This window comes from Ovis aries, chromosome 20, assembly GCF_016772045.2.
Source record: "Ovis aries strain OAR_USU_Benz2616 breed Rambouillet chromosome 20, ARS-UI_Ramb_v3.0, whole genome shotgun sequence".
Taxonomy (NCBI): domain Eukaryota; kingdom Metazoa; phylum Chordata; class Mammalia; order Artiodactyla; family Bovidae; genus Ovis; species Ovis aries.
In genome coordinates, this window is record NC_056073.1 from 34,600,018 (window position 1) to 34,609,082 (window position 9,065).

Genomic DNA, 9,065 nt, shown 5'->3' on the forward strand with positions numbered 1-9,065 from the left:
GTAGCATGACCAACACAATGAATGATTATCTAATTCTTTAATTCTAATAAATTGACCCAGAGTAATTTGCTGTGATTCTAAAGTAAGTTGTTAATGGTCTTTGGAATGTCAGTTTCTGCTACTTGTGACAAATTTTAATCAGAACTTCTTTCTCTCGATCATAAGGAAGGATTTTCATTTGATTGTCTATTAAATGATGATAAGAAACATTGACAAAATTGCCATCTTAGATTTTGACATTTCTACAGAGTCTGTTTTTATTTAAGATGAAACCCATTAGAGCCAAGCATGCATTAAAAAGCTATAAAGCTCAGAGAAGTTTGCCAGGGAATGGATCATTAAGAACCATCTCAGAAATGGATAGGATGAATGTGGGCTTAGCAGTTGTTGTTGTAGATGATTCTGCAATTCAGGAGCTTAAGGTAAGTGTCAATCTTGCTTGAATCCCTGCGCAGGCAGTGGAGCAGGTTGTAAAAAGCAGAATGACGTGCATCTTCATCCTTAGTTTGCAGGGATGGGAGTCCTGACCACACAGGGTAGGGCTCAGTCTCTTTGGCTCCAGGAATAACCTAAGCATCCAAAAGATAATGAATTGTTATGAGTTTTAGTAGTATTTGCTCATCTTTGTTCTTTCTAATTATCAAATTAGTAATTGGGGAAGATACAGGAAAGACTCTACACTTGGATTTCAGAGTTAGTGTATCAGATATCTGTTAGTAATTTATTAATAAAAACTAAAAGCAGAATTCAAGTATTAGTTTGGTTTTGACTTTCTCTTTTCTTTCTTCTCACTCTCATACTATGGTTTGAGGAGAACAGAGGAAGAATACAAGCTGAATTTCAGTAGAGGATATCTTTGGATATTTTGAAGAAAACATTTATCTTGCAAATTGTATTCTCTAGTTCTCTTATCCTTGAAAATATTTCAGCCATCTGTACCCAGGAAGAGGCAAGATTTTGGTGTAACTGTGCAATTCAAGAAAGACTATACCTGTCAAAAATTGCTGTGGAATTCTAATTCACTTACAATAGAATCTATCACTATGAATGAACAGATTCTTGCTTTGTGTAATACCAGTCTAGAAAAAGAAGGTCTGAATTGTGTTCTTGTACAGTGAGATAGTTCAAAACTCATTCCTCCTTAAAGAAATCACCTCTCTCATTCATGAGAACAGCAAGGAAGATTTCATGAGGCTGCTCACCTGGCCAAATATCATCTCCATGCCTTCCAGAAGTCGTTTGTTTTCTTCCTCAATCTCTATGGCCCTCGATAGGATAGCATCTGGGACTCCTTTCATACCCCGCACCTCTGTGACTAGGTGATACAGAGGGTCATTCCAGGAGCGCAGCAACCCAAGAATCAAGCTCATAAGGACTTCATGCTAAACAGCCACAGGAAACAATCTCATTAAAATAAGCATAATTCAGTGGATTTAGTAACAGGTGATCTTTGCTCAGAGTGACTGACCTAAAAAAACTCCAGGTTTTCCCTATATGTATTGAAATTTTTTTGAAAGTTGCAAAATTATAAAATGTAAGCTATTGGTTTATACTTTGCTGAAATACTTAAAAATCTGGCTTATTTTAGTAACCAATGTTTCTGATGAGTTCTAATTTATAACATAAAGAATTTTATTTTTCCCTCTGAAATTCTACCATCCACTCAGTGAGTTCTTTTGTATTTGAATGCTTTGCTTGTCTGGGGAGACAAATCTAAGTATTTTGTTGGAGCTTAGTATGTGCCTGGAGTACCTGACCCAGGAAAGAAGGAATCCACCTGTGCCCACCTCATTTTCACCCAGTGAGTCATTCATATGAATGAATCAAAGTATTTATTAATGCATTTTTAGTTTTTGATTGGTAGTTCCTTTTATAATATTAGAACAAAGAGGCAATAAAGAAGATATGACATTCCTAGCCACACTTTCCTCAATCCATCCCAACAGCCCCCAAGCTGATATCAGAGCAGTCTATTTTGTTGACATGTGTCTAGGCAGAAAATGGCAGTGTTGTCTTTATTAACAGCATCAGTGGGATTCACAATGGAGGGTTTTGCCTCCCAGTTCACTACTACCAGGACTGGACATGAAACTCCCAGGGGCTGAGCATCTCTAATTAAAATGCTTGATTTCTTCATGGCCATGAACTACTTTAATGGTACAGGAAATGAACAGCAGAGAAGAATCAAACAGGCATTGCAATAGAAACATGATGGGTTGTGAGAGTAAGAGAGCTGAAATGAAATTCAGACTCTAGGGTGAGTGGCAGCATGGTTTTCCTGAGGGCGTTGTAGCTTAAAGATGAAGACTGAGAGCTCTGAGTTGGAAGAAACCCAGAATCACTGCTTACTACCTGTGTGACTGGTGCAAATTCCACTATTTTTCTGAGTCTCAGTTTCCATATTACAGGAAGTGTAATAATGGTCACTGTGCTGCAGGAATTTTCGTGAGGATTAAACATAGTAATGAAAAAAAAAGCACTTTGTAAATTGTATGGCAAGGTAATAGCTCTCAACAAATTTTAAATTTATTTTAAACTCATTTTAAAAGTCCTCCTCTTTTTTCTTCTTGACCTTCTTCCTTCATTTTATCATCCTCGTTATTAAGGAGATTAGCAGATGGAAAAAATGCTGGTATCACTAAAAACTGTAGCAAGAGAACAGATTGTACTTTAGGGGAGATGCATGTTGAAATATTTTAAATAATGTTAGCACTGTGGTTAGCTCAGGGAATCAGAAAGGAGCGATTATAATGATAAGAATTTGGACCTGGGATACATGATTGAGGCTTATCAGTAGATGGTGAGGTCATCAGAACAAAGGCAATCATCACAGCCATGAGAAGCAAAACGTAATAGTTTTTAGGACCCGTTTTGGGGGGAGACTTATAATTAAAAATAAGAGGTAATAGAGGAGTCAGTCAAGAATGAAGTAGGTGTAGAAGAGAAGTAGAAGAATCAGGTGAGCCTTGAAAGGCAGAATTGGTGGCTCAAGTGGTGCAGTGTAGGAGTGACTCCCAGGTAGGAGTCACTAGTATCAGGGAATACTCAAAACTGGGGTTGTGTTTCTTACATATCCATGAATTTTTTAAATCTATATTTTAAACATGGACATTCCATTTATTTCATGTTTTCATACAGTATAATGGCTGCAACCTTGGATCTAATGCATTGGTTGAACTTATGTTGTCTGCATGGACAATTTATAGATCTGTTATTATTCTGCTGTTACAGATCTTTATAGTCATCCCTTGATTTTACTCATATTTCATCAACTGCATAATGCAATTCCTCTTTGATTATTTACTGTTTCTTCACCTTTCTCTGCATGTCCAGTTACCATTACCTCTAATAACGTGAAGCCAGGTAACATCAGTGCACTGTCTCACTTGTTCTGGTGAAAACCCGAATAAAAGACTCACGTGGGTCTGTTGGGCTTGTTCTTTGTCTTCAGGGGTAGGAAGGGAGGAGGTGTGGCAGCTGTTGAGGGCCATGGTAATGAACCCTTTGCCCTGGGCATACCTTTTATCCTGGAAGCGATCAAGCAAATTCAATTCATTAGGGTTGTTTGGGCATTCAATAAATGAACCTTTAGCAGAATATTAACACATTTGATAGATGAATAATTTTTTTAATGAGGGTCACGTAAAAATTGAAAGTAATTCTTTTTCCTACTTTTTTCTTTCCATTATCTCTGAAAACAGTTGCTTGTCATCTAAATTCCAACCTCTTTCCTTCTTTTTTTTTTCCCTTGTTTCATTTCATCCTTCCCATAGTTACTATTTGGATAGCAAACACTAAAAATAACCCAAATATGAAATAGTAACTGCTTTATCAAGTATCACCTTTTTTTTAGTATTTGAACCAAATATAGTGCATATGTGTGATACCTATATAGACATTTAATCTCTTGTTTACTTTGGGTTGGAACCAATATACTCCCTTAAAAGAAGATATATAATTATAACTTTTGTTTGACTAATCTGAATCCACAAACTTATAGCTTAGTATGCTGCACAGATGCAGAATTCAGTGTCATTGATGATGAGAAAATGGTAAGTCAGAAAAACATGGCATAAAATTTTTGAAAATAGTAAGCAATGGACTGAGAAGGAGAGTAGAAATAACTAGCTAACACATTGCTAAAGAAAACCTAATCTTTAGCCAAAGTTGTGAACATGTAAAGAGATTACTTCGAAGATCTGGAAAAAAGATGACAGTCAAAAATGGAAGATGAAAGGAAAACTAGTGAATAAAAAGAACTATATGAATGTAATAGAAACATTGAGCACCATTTTTTATCAGTTCTCTGCTCTACTGTGGGCTCCTTGAGTGACATAATAGAGTATACAACTTTCAAAGTAATTTCATCAGAAAGAGAATAATTTTGTTTCCAATTATAAACCAAGCATTCTATTGTAGTCATAAGCCCATATATTGCACATCTTAGAATAGTAATTTGTAGCATTTAAAAAACTATCATTATTTGTTTTCATTACAGGAATTCAGCTCTGTCTAATATGTCCCATCCACCCAGTTCACTGAAGTGCAATTCCCATTTATTGGCTATTTACTGTGTGCTGGGTGAAGAATGCCCAGAGGGACACTGAAGGACCAGAAAATCAAGATGCTTCTTTTTCCCAGCCCCACCTAAGAGTGCTTTATGTTGGGTACTGTTATGAACTGAATGTGTCTCCCCCAAATTCATGTGTTGAAGCAAAAATCTTCAAAGTACTGTGTTTGGAAAAGGGCCTTTATGAAGACTGTGTGCAAGCTACGTCGCTTCAGTTGTGGACCACTGTTTGCAACCCTGTGGACTATAGCCCGCCAGGCTCCTCTGTCCATGGAGATTCTCCAGGCAAGAATACTGGAGTGGGTTGTCATGCCCTCCTCCAGGGCCTCTTCCTGACCCAGGGATGGCACCTGCATCTTTTATGTCTCCTGCATTGGCAGGAGGGTTCTTCCCCAAGAGCGCCACCTAGGAAGCCCTTACGAAGACTGACAATGAAAGTGAAAATCGCTCATTTGTGTCCCACTCTTTGCGAGTTCATGGACTATACAGTCCATGGAATTCTCCAGACCAGAATACTGGAGTGGGTAACCTTTCCCTTACTCCAGGGGATCTTCCCAACCCAGGGATCGAACCCAGGTCTCCCACATTGTGGGCGGATTCTTTACCAGCTGAGCCACAAGGGAAGCCCAGAAGATTATGAAGATTAATTAAAGTTAAATGAGCTTGTAGGGTGGAACACTGATCCAATACGTTTAGAGTCTTTATGAAGAGAAACACCAGAGAGTTTTCTCTGTTGTCTCTGTGCCTTTCCTCTGTTTCTCTTCCCTTCCCACAACCCTGAGAGGACACAGGGAGAAGCCGGCATGGGTAGGCAGAGCCCTTAGCAGAAACTGACCTTGCTGGCACCCTGATCCAGGACCTCCAGGCCCCAAAAGTGCAAGGAAATAAAGTTCTGTTGTTTAATTCACTGAGTCTGTGGTATTCTGCTATGAGAGTCCAAGCTGACAAGTACAGGTGCTTTAAATTTATTTTGGAAACTTAACAAATAAAAGCAAATTGAAACAGGTATGTCACTCTTTAAGAATCATTGAGATTTCATGAAACGTCTTTTCTTCAGCTACCACATCTTATGAGCTAATATCTTATTTGACCTAGAAAGTGTATTCTTTGAAGTTTGGCTGATGCAGCCTTCTTGTTTAAAGGATAGTATAGCCCAGTCACTTACGCAAAGGTTTCTTCTGGAAATAAGCAAGAAATACAGTACTTACAAATTCATTGAACATTTCCGAGGAGAGGTTATGGATGTAGTGGGACACCATGACTGCCCGGTCAAACAGGTCTCGAAGGGACACCTGGCAGTTGCCAGGCCCATTGGGACAGACAGGGGTGGAGACCACACCCTGACACAAGAGTAGATTTGACACCACCAGCAGCAGGAGCAGGCGGGACCCTGCATAAATAAAAACAAGAGTCGCTCTGAGATGACGTATTACCCCAAGGTTAGCAAAAGCCATCCTGTCCAGGGAGGCCTCATCTCTCCCTGTTGCCCTGAGCAGGATTTTGTGCTATAGCAGCTGGGGTGGGGAAGCAACACCTTCCATTGTGTAAATTTAGATGGATGATGATATTTGCACAGTTATATAGTTGCAGAAGTAGGTTACTCCTTGCATTTCTGTATTGCTCCCAGAAGCGCTCCTGTGTTCTGCAAACATTTGGAATTTAAATTAATGGGAGTCAGAGTGTTTAGGTCATTCTCCTACAATAGTTTAATGTCTTGGGATTCTCTGCAGATTCTCAGCAGCTTGTAGGAGTTTGTAATTTTTTCACTGTACACTGACTAATGCTTGCATTTTAGACACTGAAATGGCAAGAACAGCACAGTTGGTCTATATGGTTTACCATCACGGTGGGTAAGAAGAAACACATGACTGCCTGAACCCTATTATTGAATACAAAGAGAATTCTCAGAGAAAAAGGATACTGCATCTTGGATCTGCTAGCTCAACTTAATAACCCCATCCGTTTCCTTGATACTCTGCTAAAAGCTTTTTAAAATGTGTAAAATTTTTGTTTCGTGATAATCCTCTGAGATAGCCTTGGCCTTATTGTTGTTGTGCATAGCTAAGTCCCAATCTCTTTGTCACCCCATAGACTGCAGCACTCTAGGCTCCCCTTCATTCATTATATCCTGGAGTTTGCTCAAATTCATGTCTGTTCAGTCAGTGATGCTATTTAACCATCTCTTCCTCTCCTGCCCACTTCTTATATTGCCTTCAATCTTTTGCAGCATCAGGGCTCTTTCCAATGATCTCTATTATTATCATCAGATTTTATTAATAAACAATGACTTAGGGCAAGTGATTTTCCCCCAAGCCCCATGATTAGCAGATGGAGGTGACTGGGGACCACACTGTCACCTTTTCGCTTCCTCATGTCACAACACACAGGCAGCTGGGCTCTTGGTTTGCACGTGTGTAACAGGGACCGCATCAGTAGCTGTGATGACCTTGTGCTTACAGCGATCATTGCCGTTACTAGTAGAGAAAAATATTTTGCCTTTGCATGACAGCAGTGACCCTAGAAAGACGATTTTATCCACTCATTCTGCTCTGTCTATAAAACATTCATTTTTAAAGTCTTTACAATTAGCAGAGACAATATAGTCACCAATTTACTATCTCAGCAGATAGACTGATATGAACCACTAACATATCAATAACTTACACTTTCAAAAGGAAAAAGGCAATGATTTAAATCATGTTTAAGTTCAAATTGCTCCAAATAAAATAAAGAATATAGAAATGTGTTTACCAAAAAACTCCTTTCCTCTGGAATCTTGAATAAATGTAAGTGGAAGTGTCCAAGACAAAACGAGGCAAGGGCTAAAGATTTAGGGTGAAAAAATACCTAACCCTCAACACCTGAAAATACCTAAAAGACTATTTAGTATAGACTGTAGTGTAGAATGAACAACCTTTTAGTTGCAAAATATTAATATCAATATTGTGAGATAATTCATATAACAGTCTTTTAATTTTTCAAAGATATATTTCCAAAGAGATTATTTTAGGTACTTTACAGTCATGTAACACAGCTGATTAAATGTTTTATCTACAAGTATAAATAAAAAGTACTTTACAGATAGAGAAATTAGAATATTGGTTCTAGGAAATTCATAACTGGATAGATATTCTTTAACTCTGACTACATTTATCTGAACCTTTATCATCTGAAGGATTTTTTCCCACAGCCTAAGATGAGATAAAAAAGAAATGTTTTTGTTGTTTATAAAATAAATTTTATAATTAATTTCTTTGTCTTACAATTTCTTTTGTTAAATTAATTTTTATCAGGATATATTTGCTTTAGAATATTATGCTAGTTTCTGCTGTAGAGCAAAGTGAATTAGCTATACGTATACATATATACCCTCTTTTTTGGATTTCCTTCCCATTTAGGTCACCAGAGAGCACTGACTAGATTTGTCTATGCTATACAGTAAGTTCCCATTAGTTATCTGCAATTTATTTTTCTAGCGAACGTCAACCAAGAAAGTAAAGGCGATTATTGTTACTAGCCTGTGTTTTCTTCTAAGATATCATTTGGATTAAACCCAGTCAACAAAGTATTGTAGGAGACAACTCTGCTGTCACTGTCTTTATTATAGCTTCAGAGTTAAAAGTTTCATCAGACTGATGCATCTTAGCCACACCACATACGAATCCTGGTAGCTAGAAAATGTTTGTTTCTACCTTCTGGAGTTGTGATAAATTGGACTCAAAGACACTTTTGGTCTTATTCCGGTCTAAGGTTTCTCAACTTTGACATGATTGGCACCCTGAGCTGGATAAGTACTTGTTCTGGGGCTAACTTGCGCATTGTAGTATGTTTAGCAACATCTCTATTCTCTGCCCCCTGGGTACCAGTAGCACCCCTGCCCCATATTAAGACAACCAAAACCATCTCCAGACATTAACCAAATGTCTCTGGAAGACATTCTTCCATTCAAGAACCACTGTCCTATTGTGCTCCTACACAGTTGACTTCTAGAGCAGGATTAGCTAGTTCTTCTAAACTCTGTAATCCTGAAACCTAAGAGAATATGTCCTCAAATTTCAAATTGATACCCCCATTGGAACATCGAAAAAACCCAACAACTCCACAAGCTGCTGTACATACCTTTCTGCGCTGAACCTTTGCTGTCCATGGTGGTGATGATTTCAAGAAACACACTTCACCAGGAAGCTCTCGTCCTATAGCTTTCTCTTCCCCAGATGTTGGCTTTATAAGGCTTTGATATCTTCATGAATATATTTAATCAGGCATTCCCTTCCCTTTTGCCAGTCATTTATTTCCATCATTGAGATTACCCCCATAATTTCAAACATTGAATGGTATTCTATTTCTTATTCATATTCAGGAAGACATGCTGACCAGAAATGAACATGTAGGAAGGATTTTGATTAATTAGACTGAAAGGAAATGAGAGAGATAATGATGGTGAGATCTAGAGACTAGTTTGAGTTAGAGGAACTATAAAATTATAGCAGTCATT

At 38.0% G+C, this 9,065-nt stretch overlaps 1 protein-coding gene across 1 annotated transcript; it reads right to left on the reverse strand.

Annotated features, from left to right (window-relative positions):
• Positions 1-235: 235 nt before the first annotated feature.
• PRL (prolactin) lies at positions 236-8,725 on the reverse strand (the record flags this gene model as incomplete). Its single annotated transcript, NM_001009306.1, is given in 6 exon segments — positions 236-569; positions 1,203-1,382; positions 3,420-3,527; positions 5,779-5,960; positions 8,690-8,715; positions 8,717-8,725. Coding segments are annotated over 6 exon segments (697 nt in total), but the record flags the coding sequence as incomplete, so codon positions are not given.
• Positions 8,726-9,065: the final 340 nt, after the last annotated feature.